This window comes from Acinonyx jubatus, chromosome B4 (assembly GCF_027475565.1).
Source record: "Acinonyx jubatus isolate Ajub_Pintada_27869175 chromosome B4, VMU_Ajub_asm_v1.0, whole genome shotgun sequence".
NCBI lineage: Eukaryota > Metazoa > Chordata > Mammalia > Carnivora > Felidae > Acinonyx > Acinonyx jubatus.
Window position 1 is genome coordinate 12,854,146 of NC_069387.1, and position 26,529 is coordinate 12,880,674.

Sequence of the window (26,529 nt, forward strand, 5' to 3'; positions counted from 1 at the left end):
AATCCTGCTAAAATATGGCTGTCTAATCAAGCGAGAGGGGAACTCATTTACCAGGATTCCCATTGTCCGCACTGACAGATGGTTCTCTCCCCCCTGCTTTCCCCTTCCCACTGCCTTTGAGGCTAGCCTATTCTTTCAGAGATCCAGCCTAGTTCTGAAAGAAGACAAAAGCTCAGTGAGCCTCCCATGCACAGAGGCTCCGGGCACCTCAGCTGCCTTTTTTTTTTTTTTTTTCCAGCATCCAAGCAGAATCAAAAGAAACCGAGATTCACTCTCCTTACCTTGGTCCTCATCGGAGACAGGAGCCCTTCCATTTTGGCGGAATCCTCATGCCAGTTGCTGTCCTCTCCAAGTTACTCTCTGTGTGTGCTGTCCTTAAGCATCCCACATGAAAAGAGCCATGCGGGGAGTCCTGGTCTCTCCCCTCTCCCGGGCGGTGCCTCTGCACCGTCACCCTGTCTAACTTGAATCTCCAGTGCCTGGAAAGCACTGTTCCTAGAGCAGCCCGCTCGCTTCCTCACCCTCTTCCCTCTCTTGCTTCTCTCTCTCCCGAGCTCTCTCCTCCCTCCCTTTCCTCCCTCTCTTTCCATAATCTGCCTAGAGCTCTCTGTGTACCGTGCTCACTTGACAAATGATCGCTGTCTTAGGTACCGCATTTGAGCCGAGAAAAGTGATCTGAACCAAACCACAGGGGCGGCTCACCCAGGAAAGGAGGCGAGAGGGGCTGAGCTCTGCCCGGGCATCTGGGCTCCTGAGCTCAGCTGTGCAGTCGCTCTCTCTAGAGCTGACAGCTGAAGGCACTGCTTTGGTTCTCCATTCATTTCTCTTTTAAGGAACAGGACCCTGAGAGCAGTGGATCCAGGTGTCACCAGTACTCAGCTGTTTTTCTGAAAGCTGAAAAAGAAATCTCACCTCTCGGGTATTTCTAAATGCTCATTTGTTTAGCCTAGTTGTTGACACAGCATCTGGATAGTTAACTGGATTTTTTTTTTCCTGTCTGACCAGATGTTTAAGAGCATATAAGCAAAGCCTCTTCTTAGGAAAAGTTTCAACACTGATTTATAGACTCAGTTCCTAACAGCGGAGCATAAAATAATAAGCACGTGTAGCTCTCCAGGACTCAGATAAACCAGGATTGACTCTCTCATTCGACATTGCCAGTCACTTGTAAAAAGTAGCCAGTGAGAAAATACTGCAAAGACTTGGGTCAGGGCATAAGGAAGTTGAAAAGAGGTTTTTTTTTGAACTTTCTTATGTTTAAGGAGTTTTCTATATGAAAATAATTCAACATCTCTACTTCAGCAGGTGACTCCTTAATTGTAGCTAAGAACATCTATACCATTATAAGGGATTTCACATTATATAATGTGACACACACAGACCATATGTGAACTCACCGATGATATTTAAGGCTGACATCCTGTGTCCTTTGTTCCTTGGATGGCACTTGTCCCTCTCTCTATCTGCCACGACTCCCAAGACGTCTTGAAGATGGGGCCATCTATGCTGGTTCTCCAGATGGTGTCCTAGGATGGTCCATTACTCTAGTTCTTAATCCTTGATTACCTCAAGTTTTTTTCTAGTTCATTCATCTGTATCCAAGGAACTTCAGACTCTACACCAACTACATTACACTGATTCATTTCCTTGGGTAGTCCCCAGTTCTCTATTCTTAACATTTTCCCCCTATTATCTTAGGTGCATGTCTACAACCTCATTCACACTTAACCAGGCGCTTACCTCCTCTGACCAGAGTCTTAACATCCTGACAAATCCTCAATGGCTCCAACCTACTGAAAGTAATACTCTGTCTTTATATAAAATATCTTTGCCATTTCTGGGGGCCTCTGGACCTCGTTATCTCTTGCTATTGGCTTAACCATGACGTTTTCTTACACAGTATCCTAGTGTTTGGGGTCCCTTAGTCTTTTGTTTTATTCATTCAATCATTCAATAAGGAGATATAATGCACCTACTGTGTGCCAGGAGGTTTTAGTTTCAGGTTATAGAGTGGAGAGTAAGGTAGAGAAAGCTCTTACCTCCATGCCTTTATATTCTGTTTGCTACAAAACTCAATCAACTCACCAAGCCCTTTCATCTGTCATCTCATTTTTTACTTCGACCTCTACCCATGATATTGTGTTTCTCTAGAGGATTGCAAACCCTACTAGGAGACGCTCCCTTCCACTAGAGCTTTGCTTTCTTTTGGCCCTCTTCCTAACTGGGTACCCATTATCAACTTTCTTTGATGCAACTAAAAACGAATTTATTCACAAGAATTACATTCCTTCACTGCCATCTTTAATTTTATTTCCTCTCCTCTTCCTCAGCCCTCCCTCTATCTTCTCAAAGGCTTTATTTTGGGGTTGGGGGAGGAAATCACTCTTTGTATGTTCAAGGTATCATTCCTCCTCTGCCTGACTTACTAGCCGCAGATATTCGGACAGGCCTTTTACCCTGGCCGTTGTAGAGCCATCACTCACCCCATGTGCCATGTTCAGGTTTCATCCTGTTTGATTGCTCCTGATTTAAACAAGATATATCTGTGACTTGCTTTTTACTTTTGGCAACTCTTTCCTGAGCCATTCTATTCTGGTCTTTGTCCCTTCCTAGTCCCAGAGACCCTCTCACCAGAATTATCAATCAGAATCACTCCTCTAGAGTTTTCTCCTTGACCTTTTTTGTCTGTGGCACAACGGATCACCCCCTGCTGCTTGTCAGTCTGACCCTAAACTTTAGTTATAGGGGTAGAACAGACTGGGATGGTGTCAAGGTTAAAAAAAAAATCAGACTAATTACATGTGTAAGACTGGTTGTTTTCTGACAAACTCTAAACAGAGCTTCCGGAACCAAAACTACTTTCCAAGGCTAGGGGAAGGGCCTTTAGCAAGGAATTGCGAATATCCTATATCATCTCACCATATAAGGAAGGTTTAGCTTTTCTGGTTGTTTACATTCCAGTCCCCCAGCCCCTGGAGTCTGGGTTTGTTCATCGTGTTTTTATAGTGGTCTGCAAGGTCCCTGACTAAAGCAACCCCCTGGGAATCAACAGGATTCAGAATCATATTAGGATCTTGAAATGATGCTGATGGTGATGATTGAAATGAAGGTAGCAACAGGTGCCTTGTCCCAGGCACTGCACTCAGAGATTTTCATGGATTAGCTCCTCCTATGAAGGAGGTACCATTCTTCTGGCTATTTTGCAGAAGCTTTGGTTAATTTGCACACAATGGACCTGTATTTAGCTCCAGGAGGCCACACGTAGTGAGAATGCTATTTCCTTCTCATCCCCACCAACATACAAAGACTTAAATGCATATTTCATCATCTATTCTTTATTAGTCAGGGGCTTCGAATTAAGCATTTGAAAGTGTATTATTTTAGGCCATCGTGTTAACTTTCTGTATCTCATTCATTGACTTGTTCACAGAATCAATATTCATTGGCCATCCATCTCAAGCCAGGTACCATGGAAGACACTTATCAAGCACAAGTCTCGTATTCATTAAAGCTATTTGTAAAGTGGAACGTGCCAGTCAATTTGTTACTAGCATCTCCAAGTCCTTTAACTACTGAGTACTCCATGTCTTACCCCTAAAGTAGTTAGACTTATTTAGCGATGGGAGGGGGCAGGAGGAGAGGTGGCAGTTGCAGGAGGGCTTACGAAATACTCTAATTTAGGCAACAGATGTACCGTGTCAATGAAAATAATCATCGGATCATTAGTTGTCCTAACACCATGGAGAATGATCACTGTTGCCAAAACAGTCAGAAACGGGAACCCCCATTCACCGCTCTACATCCCAGGTTCCCTTATGTAGGGGTGCTCTCTGCTTGCAACTTCACATTTTAAGAGAGTTCCTTCAGCTTCAAAAAGGGCAGAATTTGCAATCTGGGATTAACTCAGCCTTGGAAGAAAAAGTCAATGAATATCAAATATATAGAAACTGGTGAAATATCAATTAAGTGTGTACCACAGGGAAAGGGAGTCTTAGCTGCAATCCAACTCAGCAAATTCCCACTGGGTGGTGAGGGCTTCTGACCTACAGAGGGAGTGTCCCTGTTCCAAGCAACCTCTTTTAGCAAATCTCCTTGCATTTGAGCCATTCTTCTTCCCCATTTTGATGTTCAAAAAAAGGAGAGGAGAAATGGACGGATGGATGGATGACCTTTATAATGAACCTCTCTAGACCAGGAGCACTTGGAAATGTCACAAAGGCCATTAGATAGGACATGGTCAGAGGCTCAGATTTCCCATCTCTCCTGCATGAAAACATTGACCCTTTCTTCCTCACATCTTCACCATCTTCAAGGTTAATTTCTTTAGGCCCCTTGTAGTCTCTGGGGACCACAGCCAGTTGCACAATTAAGGTTCATTATCTGAGGATTGGGTTGCCTTGCTTCATAAATGGTTTTCGATTCATTAAGGTAAGAGGATTGTGACCTGACAACCACTTAGGTCTTTTCCTCTGTGACTCATCACTCTTTAGTTCCTACTGGGAAACATCTTCATTAAGACTTAGGCTTTGGTGTGATAAAGGAAAGAAAAGACCTTATTCCTGGATTGGTTCCAGGTATCTTGGGCAGCACTAAGGGAGTTATTTAGCTGAGGCTATAAATCTCCTCCTGCTTTCAACCCCCCTGGCCTCTGCCCCTCACCTTGAGCCACATTATTGGTTTTGCTTCATACTGTAACTGCCAAAACAGATCACGGAGAAAATTTTCGCTTACTACACGCTAAACTAAAGTGCTCAATGAAAGTTGTGATTTAATTTCTAAGCGCTTGAATTTGTTTTACCTGTGTAAGGATAAGCATTCTATACGTTACTGTAAAACAGAGATTTTACAGTGACTGGCATTTTTGAAAGGGTGCTCACATGTGTTATCTTTTTAAAACTTCACAATAATTCTGTTAGGTGTGTGTGTGGCAGGTATTAATTTCCATTTTGCAAGAGTAGGGAGATGAATAGGAAGAAAATAATGTTTGCTGAGCACCAGCTTTGTTCCAGCTGTGACCTTTAAAGCACCATCTCATTTCATTTTCAAAGGTATGTTATGATATGTTATAATAATAATATTATTATTCCCATCTAACAGATGCAAGAACTGAGATTGAGAGAATTAGTGTTGTGGTAGGTTGCATCATGTAGCTTCAGTTATTCATGCATTTTGTCATCTGTCCACTTGCCATTCAGACTTGGTCATGCACTCTTCTTCTCACTTTTCTCTGGGTATGGCTATGTGACTTCCCTTGACTGATGGAGTGGATGTTAACAAATATGGTACAAACAGAAGCTTAAAGATGTTCCTGGGTAGGACATAGGAATTATGTCCTGCTGATTCCTGGAGGAGGATGAAAGAAATCCAACCTACAGACTTGGGAGCAAGCTCAGCCAACATCAGCTGAGCCCAGGATAGATCAGTAAAACTCTGCAAACTTGTGAACACCCAACATCTACCACTGTGTGGCACCCGGTGGTATGTTTGTTATGCAACTAATGGATATCATAACTAATCCAAGACCAGAGTTCCTAAGTGGTCACACAGGAACCAGAACCTGACACAGGAAGACTTAGAACTCCACATATGTCAAGATTTCCTACTCTACTGCAGCTCTGAGAGCAAGTCATGTAGAGTGATGGAAATACTTAATGGTTATTCAAGTATTTCCCAGAGCTCCACATCAGAATCTGAGCTTCCAGACATACAGACTGGCACTTTCATGTTACAAAACACCAAGTATAAGACCTACGGCATTTCATTCCCCGCGTTTCTTCTTCCCTTATTTTCATTCGAAAATGGCGGACGACTAGGGGAAAGAGTGGTATTAGGTTCTATGTCTTGGTTGATCAGTCATCTTGTCTTTATGATCTTTCAGATTCTCTGTCCCATTTTCTAAAGCACAAGTGATTGCCTAAAGTTATCAGCAATCAGTACAGCAGTTAATTGGATTCTAGCCCTGGGAGACTTCCTTAGCAGCTCTTGTCTTTCTGAAAAAGTGCTGTATGGTGGGAAGAATAAAACTGCCTCTTTTTTTGCATTATTGTGCACGCTTGAGCTGGAAATGGGTCTCTACCTACCCCTGTGTTTTATGAAGAAGTATGAGGAACAGAGTGACATTACTTTGCAAAGGGTTTGGAAAGAGGTATTTCCATTGCTTGCTTGCTTTCAGGGTTTCTGGTTTAAGCGCTTTTGTGAAGAGGGAGGCAACCAACAGCTGCCCTGGCCTCAGATCATTACTCCAGTGTTTGCTTAGGAGACCTCTGGGAGCAGAGATAAGGAAAAAGCTGAGAGGAGCATGCAGGCGGAAGCGCTGAGGAAGCTGCTGGCACTTTCCTTCCTTCCCATCCCTGTAGAGCCAGAATCGCTCGGATGCTCCTCTAATCCTCTCCACCCACCTTCCCTCAAAGAGGGCTTTCAGTTAGCATTTTATAAGGTCTCCTGTTTCTGCTGGAAATAAGGCAGTACGGCGCTAAAGGGTGTCATGAATGGGGAACATTTTTTTCTTGAGATCTCCCTCAAAATGTTCAGGAAGGTCAGGCCTCAGACAAGTCCCTTTCAAAAACTGGCTTGCAATTGTCTATCAAAGCGTGCGTTTGGATGGGATAAGAATGACAGCGATCCAAAGAGATGGGAATCCAAGCAGTTTCTGCTTCTGAGACTTGTTGGAACCCTGAAGCTGTGTAAACAGAACGAGAACTTTTTTCTCTAAAGGGCCAATCCTGCAAGCTGGGGGTGTGATTGTGGCCATCTTGTATAACCCTCTCCATCTTATATCCTAAAAGCACATCATTAACCACTGAGCTCATCTAGGCTTGGCACTGGGGTGCTGTGGGGTTCTTTCAAGCCACACATATGTGTTAAGAAATGTCTCAGTCCATTCGGTCTGCTATAACAGAAATGCCATAGGCTGGGGGGCTTATAAACAACAGACATTTATTTCTTACAGTTCTGGAGGCTGGGAAGTCCAAGATCAAGGCATCAACAGATTCAGTGTCTGGTGAAGACCTGCCTCCAGGTCCACAGACAGCCTCCTTCTCCCGGTCTCGTCACATGGCAGAAAGGGAAAGGAAGCTCTTTGGGGCCTCTTTAAGGACACTAATCCCATCATGAAGACTCCACTCTCATGACCTAATCACCTTCCAAAGACCCACCTCCCAATACTATCACACTGAGGATTAGGTTTCAATATATGAATTTAGGGGGACACAAACATTCAGTCTATAGAAAGAACCCACTGGATGTCAGGCTCAGTCAGAGGCTCTGCCCTGAGGTTGTTACCAAGGTAATGAATGTGGGTGATGGCTCTTGAAAAATTCCAAGGATTGGAGATGAAAATCCCAATTTGGGGAGGGAGAACTAGCACAGAGGGTTGGACCACAAAGTGGAACCAAAGGTGGAAGGAAGTACAATTCACCCGGCATTCTGGATTAAGGCTTCCTAGAGGGGGCTACTCTTGTGGCTTCACGGCTATCTAGAGAAGATCACTATGCTGGGGCCATTAAGATGGCGGGATGGGCGTGCTGAAGTATGGGATTGAAGAGTGGATTTCAGGCCAAGAAAGAAACACATGCCAAGGAAATCTGGGGGCTGAAAGTAGCATGATATGTGAGGGCAGAGGTAAGAACTCTGAGGTGTGCAGAGTGCTGATAACAATCTCCAGGTTGTATGATCTCTGACGCTATTTTTCTTAATTTAAAACTTAATTTATACCTTTCCTCCTTTGAAAAAAGTCTACACAACATGCACAAATAATAGGCATAATTCACTTTATACTGTCAGTGTTCTTATGAAAAGTTGCATGTTAATTTATTAAAATTCCACGGGAAGTTCCTTCATATTACGAAGCCTCATTCTTTTAAGTTATCTAATATCACAAGTTGAAGTGCGCCTACCTGAATCGTACTTGCTTGTCTCTTTAATTGACAGTAGTGGGATTACTTAATAGTGGAATTATGTTGAGAATGTGACCTTTCAAACAATAAATGTGCCTCAATGTGCATTATTTTCATAGCTCTGAGGGGTTTTTCAGATCAATTCTGCATCTTAAATTTCATTGGCCAGTTTTGACCTGAGGCATAAAGGAAAATAATTGCTCGCCTCAATTTCTTTCTGTGTTAAAATCATGAAGTTAATGGTAGATATTGATGGGCCTCTTTTATCCAAAAACCTGGAAGCATGCTCTGTTTTGCAAACGATATCTTAACCTTGATATCCAAGTATGTGCCTTAGAGGCAGAACTGTTTTTTCTCACAAATGGAAAAAGAGGCACCAGTGCCCGAGGTCACAAAGTCATTGACTTTTGGATCAATCAGACGTGAGGAATATTTCTGCTCAATTCTAATAAAACATGATTTTTCTGATTCAGAACCTCTGCCTGCACCTGAGAAACCAAATTCTGAATGTGAACAGTATTGACTTTAAACATAATGGCAATTAATCACACGAACCAAGAGAAATGATGAGGTATGAAACACAGCTGCAGAAAAAAAGATTTTGCTTGAAAACTTTGCTATGGTTTCCAAGCGTGGTCACGGAATGATCACCCAGCCATGGTCAAGGGAAAGGAAATGGAGCAGATCGTCAAAACTCTTCTACCTGAACTCATTTTCTCTATCTAGCTTATGGAATGATCTTGATGATCTTTCCTGGCTTCTCAAGGCCAGCTTTCTAGTCTATTAAATGTAAAATGGGAAAATCACGAGTTCCCACATGTTCCAAAACCTTCCTGAAAAAAATGGTACTTTCTTTTCAATTTAAGTGCATTCATTTGCTCAACAAAGATTCAAGATCTCGGTGCAAGGCACCGTGCCAGCTCCCAAGGGGCAGTCTGAATATTCATAGAAGCACATGCCCAGGCTGGACAAGACACAACTTCTTTTTCACCTCAATGAAATAAATATCTCCTGAAGCTTCTGTCCAAAGAAACTCAGATGTATGGCACACAGGCTATGTGTCAGAATAGAGAGGAGAGAAGTTTGGTGAGTAAAGCCACATTTTTTTTTTTAAAGGAAATGCTGGCTTTCCTTGCTGTCTCCTCATGCATGGATGGCCAGGATGTAACTCTGCGGGCATAGTGGAGCACAAACAAACATGACCACTAAAGTAGTGTGGGGTGTCTCCCTTTCATGTCTGAATATGTTTACATAGTGACACAAGCAGAGAGCTTGGAATGAAAGAAAACATTGCCCAGGAGAGAGGAATGCTTTGAATCTGGGTCGCTGGACCTTGATTTCACTTCTTCTTTGTCAAACCAACCTGGGCCTATTACACATTTTGGCCATCCTTTGCCAGAGTCTGTGTCTGGACAGGTCTTTCTTAGGCAGTTATCTCCGCAAGAACATTCCACCCACCTTTTCCTATGATGTGTATTATATGGTGCAGCCCAAAGCCACTATGGGGTCGAATCTGCATGTCTGCTTCAAGAAGCCTAGAAGATGCTGTTTGCGTAAGGCTCTTGCTTCCTGGGAGACCCTGGAAGAAGGACTCAGAGATGGATTCTTTTCATTTTTTCATTTAGTTCTAGACATCCACACGAGCGATGCTTGTGACTTAACCTCAACATCTGTAGGGTGTTCTTGGGGAAAGAGGGGTCATCCTCAGCAGAAGGAGAGGTACTAAAGATCAGAACCCCACAACGAAAGCAAAAACCCAAAACCCTGGCAAGCCCCAGCACTATGTGCAGCCTTCCTGACCCTCCTGAGGACTTAGGGTTAAGTCCACCAAAACAGAACCAGAACACTAAAACCTCAAGGACCTATTGTGGCAGGACGAAAAAAAAAAAAAAAAAGCTCCATGTATGCAGAGGGAATGTACCTCATGCATAAGAAGGTACAAGGGTAACAGCATTACAGGTGAAGGTAATCATAGCCACATAGCTACGGCATTGATGTTGTAGCACATATCCGTAATATGCTTGTCAGAAGAGTGACAGGGTGGCCCTGGAACCAGAGTCGGACGTGCGTATGACTGGCAGCAGAACCAGGACTTGGCAGCCACATGGAGTATCTCCAGTGGCCACATGACAGCCAGGCAGTTCTAGAGGGATGTGGTGGTGGCCGACAGGAGAGAAGGCTGGTACCAGTCAAAACAACAGGGAGGTGAAATCCAGCCTAGTCTTGGAAGGCACGGGCTGAGCTGGGCTAGACCCAGCAGAAGCAGGACTGGCCAGGTTCTGTGTGCAGTGGGACAGGATAGGAACAGCAGTGAGGCACAGATAGCGTCAGGAGTGGCTCCAAAACAGCAACGGGCAAAAGTAAAGCCAGAGCAGAGTTACCTGGGTCAATGGTAAGGACAGGAGGTCAGTCAGAGCACTGGCTGCACAGAATCCATGGTCAATGGAGCAGTGGAGTAGGTAGGAGTGTGCGCTGGGCCCACGTGATCATGTAAGGAAACACGATGGTCTGAAAACCCTGCTGCTCTTTTATTCAATGTCACCCACGTGTGACCCACAGTAATAGACCATGCATCTTCTTTCCTCTTAATGATACTCATAGCCTCCTAAGAGAGGAAAGGGTTACTCAGCCTGAGGCTGCAGCTGTTGGGTTGAGCCCAGGAGTTTTGACCAGAGGATTCAGAAAGGGAGCTGTGGCCTTCACCTGGTCAAGGTGGCCCTGGATAAAAGTTTTACCCTCAAAGACTAATTTACAAAAAAGAAACAGCTTATATTCTATTAATACAATGATGCTACTTCTCAAAGGCATGGTAAGCGTAACTCCATGATATAAAAGCAAAGGATACTGGAATGGAATTCTATATCAAGTGTTTTATCCACTCATTTCACAGCTGGGTATTGAATCCCAGGGAGCTCAGTGAATCTCTTTAGATTACACAAGTCCTTAGAAAAAATCCGATACTCCTCTTACTCCAACATACTATTATACGCCCTTTGTAAATAAAGGTATTTTGTTTAGACCAGGCTAACAAATGCTGATAGAATGACCTGGAAACTCTCCGTAGACATCTGCTTTGACCTGCATCCAACCACTTCTCTGCTCACCCTCAGTGTATGTGGGGAAAAGGCCAGCCAAGTGTGGTGGGCAGGAGAGTTGGAGGGGACTTGGGCCCATTACTAGGAAGTAGTCAAGAACACTTGCTGAATGACCTATTTGGGGGTTAGCAATGGACAACTCGGCTTTTATGTGAGTCCATAATTTGCTAGGAAAAAAGAAAGATAAAACAAAGAGAAAGGGAGGTAAATCGAAACATATGATGCATCCTCCCCGAGGGCACTGGCTGGAAAATGAAAGCCAGGCATGATTCTGCCCAGTAAGGAGGCAGAAAGTAGCTTCTGGTGGTGGCCAATCTCTCTATTGCTTGAAGAGGGAGGATGATGTGTGCCATTGGCCTCATGGGCTGTATGGCCATGGGCTCCCCATTTGCCCACAAGGAAGGTGAGGGGATATGTATCCCATAATGCGAGTTTTCATGTCTAATACGTTCCAGGAAAGATAACCCCACATGCTTGTAGTTCCCTCAAATTTTATACATCCCAGCACCTTCTTTCTCCCAAATGAGATCCCTCTCCAGACTTTCCAAACACTGTCATCAACAGTACTAATTCTTACGGCCAATGTTATCCACATCCTTGTCTGCTGCCTCTCCTCATGTGCCAAGTTCCCACCGCCTGATGCCTGGGCTGTGTCAGTGGTCTCTTGGTTGCTTTGGCCAGTGTTTCTTTCTTAAACTGTACAATTGCGTGCATAGCAGTCCCTACTAAGAAATGTACAATGGCTCCCCACTACATGACAGTGAAGTCCAAACTCCTTAATTTGGCTTTCAGAGGCATCCACCACCCTTTTTCCTACTTACCTCCCCTCCTGCCAAACACATTGTTCAATCATTCCCACTTGGAAGCTACCATTCCCACCTTCCCACATTGTTATAAATGTTTATTTATGTTGAGGGAGAGGGAGAGAGAGAATCCTAAGCAGGCTCTACACTGTCAGCACAGAGCTCAATGCAGGGCTCAATCTCACAAACCATGAGATAGTGACCTGAGCCTAAATCAAGAGTCAGACACTTAATGGACTGAGCCACCCAGGTGCCCCCCACCTTCCCACATTTACTCCCGTATCAAGAATTTCCCCTTTAATCAATGATATCAAGTGATAAAGAGCCCAATACCCACAACTTTGTAAGTACTCCATAAGTATTAAATGCTCCTTTCAAAGTCCACATCTACTCCTCTTCCTACAAGAAGCTTCTCCTCCTCAATCCAATCCGCTTCTCTTCTGTAATGGCTTTTGGACATCTAGTTTAGGTTATCTTTTACTGTTATCTTGTAACCTTCACCTCATTGTAACCCTCAAGCACAGGCTATCAGAGCTCTGTGTTTCCATCAGTATGTATAGCATCCTGTCCCATAGATAGTAAGAGCTTAATCCCTCACATTGATGATACTGTGGCATCACCAGAATGTGGTCCTTAGCTCCAAACATGCTTACATCACTGGCTCACCTTTTAACCACCACGCAGCAAAATTCTAGAAATGCAAGAATTTTAGATGAAGAAAGGGATAAGAGGAGGAAGGTGAACATGTATTTATTGGCTACCTTCTTATACAAGGTACCATTTCTTTGGTTCTTTTATGAATGTCCTCCCATATAAAGAAAAAATAATATAAAGGAATGAATTGATTCTGCTAGGATAACAAATGTTGCTGTCATCACTTAGGCCTAGAACCCATAAATTTCCAATGCCCACTGAAAAACAGCCAACATCAAGGTTAGTTTAGATGGATCTTAACCTGATGCTTAGTACTGAGAACGGTAGTACAAATGTTGGGAACTTAAGTCGGCCTCAGTAAGAAAACACTTATAAGTTTAATGAGAGCTCCGGAGAGATTTCTATCTGTCTTACTTAATGCTTGCAAGCTTCGTGGTGTTCTCTCTGATTCTAAGTGAGGCCACGTAGCACCTTGATACTTCTCATACATAAACCCAGGGCAGCTGGGGTTCTCTTGACATGACAACACCTTCCAAACAGGTTTGAAAAAACGTGTCTAAATTTTTAAAATTTTATTTTAGGGGGAAGGGATGGAGAGAGAGAGAGAGAGAGAGAGAGAGAGAGAGAGAGAGAGAGAAGAAGAAGAAGAAGAAGAAGAAGAAGAAGAAGAAGAAGAAGAGGAGGAGGAGGAAAACAAAAGAAGAGGAAAGAGAGAGAGAGAGGGAAAAGGAGGAGGAGAAGAAGAAGAAGAAGAGGAGAGAGAGAGAGAGAAAGAGAGAGAGAGAGAGAGAGAGAGAGAGAGAGAGAGAGAGAGAATCCTAAGCAGACTTCATGCTTAGTATGGAGCCCATTGCGGGGCTCAATCCCACAACACTGGGATCATGACCTAAGCCAAAATCAAGAGTCGGAAACTCAACCAACTGATCCACTCTAAGTGCCCCAAAACTTGTCTAAATGTTTTATAGATAGTACCTTTTGAGTAAGAAAAGGGTCATCACTTTGGTCATCACTCCGCTTTCATAGATGGTAAAAATGAGGTACAGATCACTACAGTGACAGCCTTTCATGACACACTATTGTGGCCTGGCTCTCGCGAGCTAGGCTGCCACTCACCCTAGGGTGAAAATGGTACACTTTTCATGGCTAATGACCACCACTCATATATTGGTGGCAACTTCTAAGACAATTGGGCATCACCAGTAGGAGAAGGGACTTTTATCCAGATGGATATGCAATTCCTGAAACAATAATACTGTTGATATAGAGCTGTGGCTCATCAAGGCAAGTAGAAGGGCCAACTGGCAGGAAAAAAAGTCACAAGATGGCTCTTGTTTGTAAGGCTCAGAACCAATGGGAATGGAAGTCCTTCATCGTGGCCCCTGGTCTCTGTGTCACTAATTAGAAAATACAACCAACTGCTTCTCTATGCTTCCTATGCAGCAGTACATGAGGCATCATGTGACTACACAGAACAAAAAGTAGCATCAGGCCGTTGCTATGGAAACCTAAGGACCATCTGAATTGCTATGGCATCATAAAAGCAAAATTCCAATCATCAGCCTTTAACCACAGGGCTGTTGAAATCTACCTCATATTTTTAGAATGTGTGACATTTAACACACTGATGAGTATTTCTAGCTTCAGAATACATTCCCCACTTTCATATTTAGATGGGATTTTTCAGTTCAACTGACGGGAATTTTTTTTTTCTTCTAGGAAATGTGCCATCTCCTTAAGAGAGAGTGCAGCTCTTTATACACATTATTTCCTAGATGTCGCTTCAGTCGTGTATCTTATTTTCTCTTGACTCTATAATTAAAATTATATTCTCATTGGCTGCCTATCTCCTCTTCCACAAGACTCTCCCTAGTTGTATGTTTCATGTCCCTAGTGGAAACGTCATCTAGGTCTTAATCCCCACTGGTTTTAACCGATCACACTTTAAGCCTTAGCTGCTAATAATGAACTGTTCTGAGTCCCAGCCAGAGGGGCACGGCTGCTTCCCTGGTGATTATCTCTCAGGTTGCCATCCCCTTATCATTCAAGGTGATCCCCATTTACTGACTTTTCCAGGCTTTGTGTAAAATCTTTTTCTGGATCTGGAATCGTAGGTATGTCATTTCCACTTTCCCCTAGGAGAATTGCTAATAGTATTTGGTTTAACTCTGTATATGCCACATTTTGGATATATGTGTCTACACGCACACACATGCTCACTAATACATTGTTTATCTTGCTTAAAGAGGTTAAAAGAGCTTAATCGGCCGTGAAAGACGACTCTTATAACCTAGTTAGCTTAGAAGAAAGAAAAAGGGAAATTCTGAATATAGAGTTGGGAAATACAAATTCTGCTCAAGGAAAGCTGTTAAGTTAGTACACTGTTGTGTGACAAGTGTCCTCCACATCTATTTTGTTCACCCAGCATCAGCCTCTTCACACCTTCGGGTTTCTGTTAAGAGCCTTCTCCTTTGAACCCCTTTGCTTAAGAGAGTTTCAGGCTCTCTTAGACTTATTTATTTTCTTCCCTTCTTTAAACCTCTCCAAAGAAATGCCTTCTTGTTTTCTCCACAGTATTAGATAAGTTCCAGCACATTGGTGAACGTGGCACTACCAAGGTGTGACTTTCATCTGTGAATTTCCAGGAACTGACATCTCTGCCATTGTGTTACTGAATTTAAAAGCATAATGAATTCCTAGAAAGAGCGTTTCAGCATTTTTGAGTCACCTTTTTCTTCCAGGGGTCACCAGACTCTTCCAGAGGATGATTTATTTATTCACTACTACATCTATAATCTTCCCCTCCCCCCCCCAAAAAAAACCACTGCACTTGTCAGGGCTGTGTATGGAGCAATGTGAGCTAAACATATTTGCACAGAGAGCAATTCCACAAAAAGAGAGAAAGAGTAACAGCCTGATTTGTTGATTCCTACTTCAAGGACTGCACTGTGCCCTTGTCAATATCTAGGTCAAGTTAAATACTGTGTTCAGAAATTCTACTCTGGGGCAACCATGGCTAATTTTGTTTGGCATTTGAATACAATTTCTGGCGATCGTTACCTGGTGAAGAACACGCTCTTGCTTCAGATGATTTTTAAACATGTTTCTATTGTCTACAAACCAATGGACTGTACTCTACCTTGGTTTTTCCTGAAAGGTTGGCTCTCAGTCAATCAATCAGCCAATCAAGAATAATGCACCAAGGGATGTGCCTTGCATCGATAACTATGCTGTGGGGCAATGAGAGAGCCCTTACTGATACTTTTACTTAACTGTTCCAGGTCTGCAGACCTTCTGTTATCAATGAGACACCAAACTCCCAAGAAACAAAAATGGCACCGTGCCTTGCCATTTAACTTGCATATGTCTCTTATCACGTTCCAACTTTGACATAACCACGAGGGAGTGAGTGCATAGGAATGCGTGCAGAACCAGACCCAGGTGAGTCTCCAAAAAGCATACAAATTTGTTGGGCAGGGAAGAAACGAGAAGTCATAATAAGTAGAAGATGGCCTATGACATGGAACAAGATGTTGTAGCAGACACCAGAAGTGCTATAAGATTGCAGAGACACACAAGTTAAAGAGGAGAATGCGTGAGGGAAAACCTTATGGCTCCCCAGAGATGTGGTTTGGGATTTTCCAAATAGGCAGAATCAGAGACAGGGGCAGAGACCAAACAGTGAAAGACAGAGTGGGTGACCTCACAGGGTAATTTACGCAGGGCAAGAGTGATAGAAGATAGTTCTTGCTTAGATACCATTGCGCATGGGTACTGCTCGTCAGAAATTGTCACCTAGATCTCTGTGCATAGATCTCTGCACCTAGATCTTTGCCTGGTCAGCAATAATTCAAGGGCTTCTTTAAATCTGAGGCTTTATAAAGGCATAAGGATTCATGGGGAAAAAAACCCTGAATACCATGGAATGAACAATAGAAACCTTGTTAATCAATTTTCTTAAGTATAGCACATAAGCAATAAACTAAAAAGTACACATACATGTATATAGACATATGTGAAATGACATACTGATGTAGTCACAGTTAGATTGCTATTCATGTTTTTTTTTTTTAATGTTTATTTATTTATTTGGGAGAGAGAGAGAGCACGAGCAGGAGAGAGGCAGAGAGAGAGGGAGACACAGAATCTGAAGCCGGCTCCAGGCTCTGAGCTATCAGCACAGAGCCTGACGTGGTCTTGAACTCACGAACTGTGAGATCATGACCTGAGCCCAAGTCCAGCGCTCAACCAAATGAGCCACCCAGGCGCCCCGCATAGTTTTTTGAACAAACATGTATGCTTAGAAATATTGCTATGAAGTTCTGCTGTCAACCCCAGACTCTTACGAATCCACTGGCACATTTCTCAGTTTGGTGAGACTGAGGGAAATGTATTGCTGCTTTCCGGGGCCTCTTTGTTCTGTTCCCCAATTTTTCTGTTGTGGATGTTGAACACGTGGAATGTCCGCTCCTGCCCACGTCCCATACTTATCTGAAATTTCCCCCATGTAAAGGTGGATATGCACACGCTATGGAAATTCCCATTCTTCCTCTATGCCTTGAAGATGACACTCTAAGAAATAAAATTTTTATGAGTTAGATTTATATGACTAGCTGTACATGTTGGTAAAGCACAAACATGTACAGACCCTGGGGAAGTCCATGCCCTCCATCACGCACTCTGTAAAATCATCTGCTGCTGCCTGCTGATGCCCAGGGAAGGCTCCTGCCCTCTCTGGTCATGCAAAGACACGTGTGCGTGTGTGCGTGTGTGGTACGTGTGTGTGTGTGTGTGTGTGTGTGTGTGTGTGTGAGTGTGCGTTGGGTAGGTAAGGGGAAACACTGAAGACCCTGAATTTTTACAGGAAGAAAATTACTTTCAGGATACGGACCTTTACAAACATCCTCTCCCATTACTCACAAAGGAACGATTACTCCCATTTCACACACGAGTCCATCATCCTGCTCAACCCTCACCTCCACCCCTGCCACGTGCCCCAACCTCACAGTTTGCTGTTAGACTGATCCAGGATCATTTAGGTATGTGCATAATGCCGCATCTCGCCATTTAGATTTTCTTCTTATTGAGGTGAAATTCACATAACATAAAATGAACCATTTTAAAGGGAACAGTTCAGTGACGTTTCGTACATTCATAATGTTGTGCAGTCACCACTGTTCTCTAGTTCCAAAACTGTCGTCACCATAAAAGAAAATGGTGCAACTCAATAACAAAAATCGACTAAGAAATGGGCAGAGGATCGAAGTAGACATTTTTCCCAAGGAAGACACAGAAATGGCCAACACATACGTGAAAAGGTGCTCAACATCACTAATCAGCACAAAAATGCAAATCAAAGCCACAATGAGATGTCACCTCCTACCTACTAGAATGGCTGTTATTAAAAAGACAAGAAATAGCAAGGCAAGAATTGGGAAAAAGAGAAACCCTCGTGCACTGGTGGGAATGTAAATGAGGGCGACTAACCGTGGAAAACAGTACGGAGGTTCCTCACCAAATTAAAAATAGAAACACCATGTGCTGTAGCAATTCCACTTATGGATATGTATCCAAGGAAAATGAAAACACTAACTTGAAAAGGGATCTGCCCTCCCGTATTCACTGCAGCGTCATTTCTAATAGCCGAGACACCACGGGAACAAGCTAAGTGTCCATCGGTGGACGAAGGGGTACAGAAAACACGGTATCTTTCTGTTTGCGACAACACGGGTGGACCTAGAGGGCATTATGCTAAGTGAAATAAGTCAGACGGAGAAAGATAAATACCGCAGGATCTTACTTCTACGTGGAATCTAAACAAACAAATAAACAAAGCCAAACTCACAGATACAGACAACAGATTGGTGGCTGCTAGAGTTGGGGTGGAGGGGGGAAAGGTGAGTGAAATGGATGAAAAGGGTCAAAGGCACTGACTTCCAGCTATAAAATAAGTAAGTCATGAGGATGTCATGTACAGCGTGGTGACCATGGTCAATAAAACCGCACTGCATATTCGAAAGGGGCTAAGAGAGTAGCTCTTCAAGGTTCTCATCCCAAGAGAAAAAAGGTTGTAACTACATGGGAGGGATGTTAACTGAACTGATTGTGATCATTTTGTAATACATAAAAATATCGAATCGTTACGTTGCATACCCGAAACTAACATAATGTTATATACGTCAATTATATCTCAATAAAAAAACAAGTCCTATATTGAAAAATTACAGTCATGGGAAAACACAGCATAACAGTTGTGACCTCATCAGTGCTTATTAATTTCTTTTCCTTTAAGCCTAGACATAAAGTAAAAGGGGATTCCTAACCATTAAAATAAAAAAAAGGAAATGTACCCAGTAAGCAGCTGCTCCCCTATACCTCTAGCCCCTGGCAAGTACCATCTTACGTTCTGTCTTGAAAAGGTCACTCATTCTGGCATTTCATATAAATGGGACCATGTAACATATGACCCTTTTCCATCTAGCTTCTTTGTCATAACAAAAATTTTTTAAAGCAATCTTTATTTTTTTAGGCTTATTTATTTTGAAAGAGAGAGAGAGAGCGAGCAAGTGAGCGAGCATGTGCATGAATAAGGGAGAGGCAGAGAGAGAAAGAGAGAGAAAGAATCCTAAGCAGGCTCTGCACTGTCAGTCCAGAGCCCAATGCGGGGCTCAGTCTCAAAAACTGTGAGACCTGAGCTGAAATTAAGAGCCAGTCGCTTAACCGACTGAGCCACCCAGGCACCCCACAAAATGTTTTTGATGTTCATCCACATTGCAGCATGCATCGGCACTCTATTCCTTTTTATGAATGGTATCCATGATATGTATATACCATAATTTGTTTATCCAATCAGCAGTTGACATGTGAGTTGTTTCTGGCTTTTGACTATGGTAAACAGTGCTGCTATAAATATGCATGTGTATATATTTGTTGGAATACCTGTTTTCAGTTTTGGGGGGTATATATCGGAGCGTGGAATTGCAGGGTCCTAGGGTAATTCTACGCTTCACTTTTTGAGGAACCCCCCAATTATTCTCAACAAGACTGCACCAACAGCCACATTTAAGCTGGAAAATATTGAGAACCCCGGAAAATCTTACGTAGATTTCTCAAGCTGCTCTCTGACCCATCCTATCCCCTAGCAGGTATCCGGGGGACAGGACCGGCTATGTGTGCTTCCTGACAAGAGTGACAGGTTTTGGGGCGCCTGGGTGGCTCAGTCGGTTGAGTGTCTGACTTCAGCTCAGGTCATGATCTCACGGTCTGTGAGTACAAGCCCCGCGTCGGGCTGTGTGCTGACAGCTCAGAGCCTGGAGCCTGCTTTGGATTCTGTGTCTCCCTCTCTCTCTGCCCCTCCCTGTCATGCTCTCTCTCTCTCTCCCTGTCAAAAATAAATAAACATTAAAAAAAATTAAGAAAAAAAAGAGTGACAGGTTTCATCTCCTCCAGGAATACAGGCACCTGTAAGCAGAGACCACGAGTAGGTAAAAAGAGAAATACAAGAGGTCAATGAATGTGTCGCAAAGTCAACCAAAGCTTCAAGAATGACCTTTCCTTTGATGTATAGAAATTACCCTGAGAAAGTCGCCCAAGATAGCATAAATATTTATATTCAAAGAAATTATCATGAAATTATTTTCACAGTGAACATTTAAATGTCCAATCTGTAAGAAAATGTAATTCTATCAAGGTACACGCAATCAACTTTTAAACAACATTTTATCTGAGTAAGTGTTCACGATAGGCTATTCACTGAAGAAACAGTTAATCACAACTACATACTATGATGTCAAGTTATAAAAATGATGCTATAGATTTATATACAAACACATATGTGTGTGTTTGTGTGTGTCTGTGTATGAGTGTATGTGTCTCTCTCCATATGTGTCTGAAAAACAGAAGGAAATGTGCCAAAATATTTACAATGGGATCCTCTGTGATTATGATTGTCATTTCATGTTTATCTCCATTTTCCAAATTTCCTACCATGAAAAATTCTATGACAAAACAAACAAATAACAAAGCACAGAGATGATTTCCTAATATCCACTTGTTTCTTCAGTGTTTCATCCATCTCTACCCTTCTTCATTCATTCATCAACCACATATTGAGCTCTTTTTCTCTCCACAGAGTTGGGCTGGGCAATGTGGGAGGGATGGTGGAAAAAAAACAAGGAGGGTTCTTACTTTTAGGAACTTTTTATTTCTTTTATTTTTTAATTTTTATTTTTTGAGTGAGAGTGCACAGGTGTGCAAACTGGGGAGGGGCGAGGAGGGGGGGAGATAGAGAATCTCAAGCAGCCTCCACACTGTGAACACAGAACCCAACATGGGGCTCGATCTCACGGCCATGAGATCACGGCCTGAGCCAAAATCAAGAGTCTGACACTTCAACAACTAAGACAACACCCAGGTGCCCCAACCATATCTGGTTTTGAAGAGGAGTATCCCATCTCTTCTTTAGATGCTTCCAAAGCATTAAACAGCCATCTCTCTGCTTAGTTTTATTTTTCCTTCATTCCCTAAGAGTGAAATAGCAATTCTTATTCTCAGGGCAGGTTTAAATAGAGCAATGAGAATTATTAGTAGTATCTGTTATTTATTTCTTCCAAACATCAAAAATAATCTACCATATTCCCTTGACATCCCTTTTTATGTAGGCTAGATGTCCTAATTTTTATTTTTGCCTGAGTGGAAAAACCCAGAGGGGTTAAGGATATTGCCTATTATAATCCAGTAAATTAGAAACAGAGCAAGACCAGGAAACCAAATCTTCAAAATCTGGCCCAGCATTTCAGTGGGATTTGAAAAGAAAAACATACCTAGGAGAGAAGCCTCTCTTTGTGAGATAGTAAATCTTTCTCACAAAAGTAAAACGTCTCCCCTGTGCTCCCTTGCATAAAAAATCAGTTACCATCAGTAAATAGCAGAGGGGCTCAGGGCTGCAGTTACAGACTGAAAACTACCTGTAAAAATTATTTCCCTAAGGTTCCCCATTTATTCTGTTCTCTCCTCAGGTAATAAATAAACTTGCTCAGTTTTAAACATGGAGTCTGACTCTTCCGGCCGCGCGATCTCCAGGGGTTCCTCTGTTGCAGGCAGATTCAAGCTGGGGCCAGTCAATTCCTTACACAACTGCCAGGGAGGGAGCTGGTAGTATTTTCTGAGGGTGTATCCAATTATAAAAATAAAGTAGCAGCTCCTGGGATTAGGTACACCCTCTAACACACGTACAGCCCAGGACAAGTGACCCAGAGGAAGGCAGCCATCGTCTACACTGTCATAGGTTCTGGTGCCCACATTCAACACATACAAACCAAGAATCAGAACCACTTTGCAACACCAAAATTTTTCATTCAGCATAATCAGGGAGCAGCTACTTTGTCTCTTTATTAGCTTTGTGTGAAAGATCAGTAGAGAGGCAGAGATTCGATGAAGACTTTCCCAAGGAATACAAGTCAATCAAAACGGCAGAAATGCAAAAACATGTTCTGATTCTAATGTTAAAACCCTTCCAGCATGCCAACGGGCGAGCATATGCACCCGCATGTGTACACACACACACACACACACACACACACACACACACACACACACACGAGGCACATGCACAAACCTAAGGGAAATATGGCAGGGATCTTATTAGTAGAAACCAGGGATAACTGGGGTCAACTGAGATTCTGGGGTCAACCAGAAATTAACATCAACTCAGACCTGACCTACTCAAATATGACCTACTCTCCAAGAACTGATCCCAGAGTCACCTACCGGACTGGCCTTCAGCCATGGACCCAATAGCCCAAACTTTCAGAGTTCTAGATAAGTTGTCAAACACTAAAATGCACCTATTTTGTGCTCTGGGGCACATGACAAACGTGGAAGTTTTGAATCAAAAGCTAAAATTCAATTTAAACCAAAATCTGAAGGCTCTATTTTTATAAAAGAGCAAAAGGAAATCATGCGCAAACCAAAATAATATCTCATAAAATACATCATAGATACGTAGAGACATTGACCTCAGTGGAGTTGGCAGATATGTGGCACAGTAGAGCCTACAGTGACTTCTGCTTGTCTTTATTTGGTGTTTGATGAGAAATGCCTTTCTTAATGTAAATTGCCGACCCAGAGAAATCTCTCAACACATGTGAACTATTATTGTGATTAGCAATGCTAACTATGATAACTTGAATTCAAATACCAAGTGGGAGGCAATTCGCCCCCATCCTCCGTGTCCAGCTCTAAATGCCTAAATGGGGTGGGCAACGTTCTTGTCTAGGGGAGGCATGATGTCGAGGGACGACAAGGCCAGACAGCAAAGGCAGGCAACCCTGTGGAGGGTGAGTTGATGCGATCTCAGCAGTTTGCCAGCCCAGTCGCCATGACTTGGAAACCAACTAATGGGAGGATCCTAGCATGGCCGCTACTGTCATTAACGGTCTCAGCCTGAGGCAAGACCCAGAATGGTCCCCATGGACATTTAAGTCAATTCAGAAATCTGCCACCAGGTGGCGCCACAACAAGACTGGGCCCAAGAGCCCAACTGAGAAGCTCCCTGCCGTCTGGCCGCTCCCTTGTTCAATTCGTTAACCTCACAACTTAAGGAACCTTGTATTTTATACAATGGACAAATTGGGACCCCATTTGTTGTGTTATGGCTATTGTGTTATGATAATTTTTAAGGGTGAAAGGAGACACTATAATAATGGAGCAAAAGATAAACCAACACTATTCAGGGCAAGTAGGATACACAGCCTAGTTATGGCAAGGTTTATATTATTATTAGTTTATAGCATTACATTGCTTTATTTTTATATTTTTAGTATTTTGCAGTGAGAGAAGCAGTAAGTGATGCTGAGTAGAAGAGAGAAAGTAGGGGTGCCCCCCAGGGCTCATACCTGTCTAGGGCCATGGTACTGCTTTAAAGGTATTTGTAATACATGTAAACTAAATGCCAACCTCATGCTAACGTCTGAGAGTCTATAGTTTACTAACCCTAGAAAATGAGCATATCGGGTACACAAGCTTTGAGAAACAAATAGTCCCAAACTATTTTTTTAGCTTATTTTTGAGAGAGAGAGAGAGAGAGAGAGAGAGAGAATATGAATGAGGAAGGAACAGAGAGAGAGGGGGACAGCAGATCCAAAGTGGGCTCCATGCTGACAGCAGAGAGCCCGATGAGGGGCTCGAACTCACGAACAATGAGATCGTGACCTGAGCTGAAATCAAGATGCTTGACCGACTGAACCACCCGGGGGCCCCTAACCTAGTCTTACCAATGACAGTCACCCTGCTTTACACGGGCTCCTCAAGACTTTATTCATCTTACAGCAGAAAGGCTGTGTCCCCTTTTACTCCTTCTATCTCCTCCACCCCCTGGCAACCACTTTTCTACTCTGTTTCTCTGAGTTTGACTCCTATGTGTTTTTCTTTTTTTTACTCCCACATGTAAATGAGACCACCCAGTATTTGTGCTTGTCTGGCTTATTTCACTAATTTTCTTATTTCAGACAATTCTCTATTCTTGTAGTCTTGTTTCTTTTAATTTACTCTTATCTCATTCCAATTTTTTAAATTTTAACCTTAACTTTTCACTCTTTATTATCTTTCGATGATGTGAAGAAAAGACACTATTTTTGACAGAAAAAATATATTGTGTAAACTTCTTCCGCCTTCTAGGGGAGAGAATGATCACTTAAAACAAATTTTTTTTAATGTTTATTTCTGAGAGAGCGAGCGAGCGAGCATGAGCGGGGGAGGAACAGAGAGGGAGACACAGAATCGGAAGCAGACTCCAGGCTCTGAGCTGTCAGCACAGAGCCTGATCGGGGCTCAAACTCGTGAACTGTGTGTGAGATCATGACCTGAGCTGAAGTCGGACGCTGAACCGACTGAGCCACCCAGGCACCCCAATGATCATTTTTATTTACAGAGCAATGGTGAGAGGGAGGTAAGATCTGAAAGCAGGTAATTCGGTGCAGCTCGCTCTAAAAAGAAGGGGTCAGGGAGAAGGACTGGTGGAAGGACAGAGAGATTTCCAGGGGATTGATCCTGGTGGAAAGGAATCACTCAGTGCTGACCAGTCTACAATGTAAGTCCCCTCTCAGAACCACAGACCGACCCCTCAAAATCTGTACGATTCACCAGGCCAGTAATTAACCTCTTGTTTCTCAGTTTCAAACCCACCCTCTGGACACTTCTTCCTGATGCTTGGGCTAGTTCCCAGTTCAGCTTGGCCCTCCACTTCTCTGTGGGGCTCTGAGTGCAACAGCCACCAGAGAAAACCTGCAAAGGGGGAGGGGGAGAAGGACTCATTTCTTACTGTCTGCCTCTTGTCCTGTCTACATCACTGCAGCCCGGCTGGGTCCACCTGCCACAGCGTTTGGGTCTAACAACAGGAGTAGCTGAATCTGCTTTCCAGGCTTTCCAGCACCGGCGGAAGGAGCCTTGTGATGACAAGACCGGAGACACCAGTGCCTGCTCCACAGAGATGGAGGTCCTGGCGCCCAGATGTCCTGGCACTACAGGGCCCCCCCCCCCCCCAGCTTAGAGGTCTAAGTTTCAGCTCCATAGGGCTCTGCCTCCAACCTTCTCAGACTCAGTGATCCCAGCTCCTCTCTTGGCCCCCTGCCCAGGGAGAGGTAACTGCGTCCTCTTCGATCTCTTGATTTCCCCTCTTTGCCCTCTGAGCTACCCAGTTAATTCTTTATATCAAATTCTCACTGGTAGAATAAGTGGCCTGGGTTCTGTCCTCTGAGTGGCCCAGGACTGATATATATTTATTAGCATATGAAAAGCACATTTTCTTCTGGAGGGAAGGCTTTGGGATTGGGCTTGGGGGAGGAAATCGTACAGGCATCTCAGAGGCTGACAGTTTGAGTTATCCTCATCGTGCCCACCCTTCGATTACCACCTTTCATTTCCACTCCCTTAAAATTTATTTTTTGGGGCGCCTGGATGGCCCATTCGGTTAAGCAGCTGACTCTGTCATGATCTCACGGGTCGGGGGTCCAAGCCCCGCGTCGGGCTCTGTGCTGACAGCTCAGAGCCTGGAGCCGGCTTCGGATCCTGTGTCTGCCTCCCTTTACCCCTCCCCTGCTCTTGCTCTGTCTCTCTCTATCTCTGAAAAATGAATAAGCCTTAAAAAAGTTTTTTTTATTTATCATAATGTCCAGCAAAAAGTGTGGTCCTAGAGGAGGGAAGCTTCTCACCAAAGCGAGGAAGCTGCTGTTTTTCTCTTCAGCTGCTCCTGACACCACCCTGAGAAACGAGGGGGCCCCTGATCAAGACCCACCTGCCCCCAGAGCTGTGATTCTCTCCACACGGGTGTCACAGGGCATTACTGCAACAGGCTTGTTTCCCGACACCTCACCCTAACTGCTCTGCGTAGGGGGACCTGCTGTTTTTGAAATCCAGGGGGAGCCACTGGACTTTGGAAACCAGGTCAGTGGCTGGACACAAGGCAGTGGTGGGCGGGAGCGGACAGCCGGGAGTGGACTTCGTGGCGGTCCAGGGCCTGACCGTGGCGAGGAAGCAGAGGGCGGTGGTGCCCCTCGGACGCGCAAAGGCAGAGGAATGTGCTCCGATGTGTCTGTGTGATGACAGCTTTCCTCTTCCCAAGCACCCGGTGGGTTCTGACCATACACTCACTGTGCAGCTTATGACCGGGTATGTCTCCCTTTGCAGTGGCCACTGGATAGTTTAGAGCCAAATCTGGGCCTGATACTTCCGTGGCCTGTGGAAGGGTGGTGGCATGCTAAACATTCACATGTCATCTCCCTTGCTTTCCTTTTTTTTTAAAATTTTTTAAAGTTTATTTATTTGAGAGAGAGTGAGCAGGGGAGGGGCAGAGAGAGAGAGAGAGAGAGGGAGAGAGAGAATCCCAAGCAGGCTCCATGCTGAAGGCAGGGCTCCAACTCAAGATCTCCATGAGATCATGACCTGAGCTGAAACCAAGAGTCAGACGCTGAACTGACTGAACCACCCAGGCGTCACGTCCCTTGCTTTCCTTTTAACGTCATTTCTTCCCTTTTTAAAAATTTAAGTTTGTGCTGCGGCACGTAAACATTTTTAAAACGAATCGAACAA

The 26,529-nt window shown here is 43.7% G+C and overlaps 1 protein-coding gene and 1 long non-coding RNA gene across 3 annotated transcripts in view; one reads left to right on the forward strand and one right to left on the reverse strand.

The window, feature by feature from the left end:
* Window positions 1-26,529, reverse strand: part of FRMD4A (FERM domain containing 4A) — a 606,423-nt gene that overhangs the window by 449,912 nt on the left and 129,982 nt on the right. The window contains exon 1 of one of the 2 annotated variants that reach the window (XM_027073471.2): window positions 282-9,749. The exons of the other annotated variant lie outside the window; for it this stretch is intronic. Within the exon in view, the coding sequence (XP_026929272.1) occupies window positions 282-314 (33 nt within the window). The 5' untranslated portion in view covers window positions 315-9,749. Of the gene's footprint in view, window positions 1-281; window positions 9,750-26,529 lie in introns of those variants that run through there. 2 annotated transcript variants of the gene reach the window in all.
* Window positions 12,457-23,951, forward strand: LOC113603603 (uncharacterized). The gene is made up of 3 exons (XR_008299927.1): window positions 12,457-12,567; window positions 15,726-15,885; window positions 23,275-23,951. It is a non-coding gene; the product is annotated as an uncharacterized LOC113603603 (long non-coding RNA).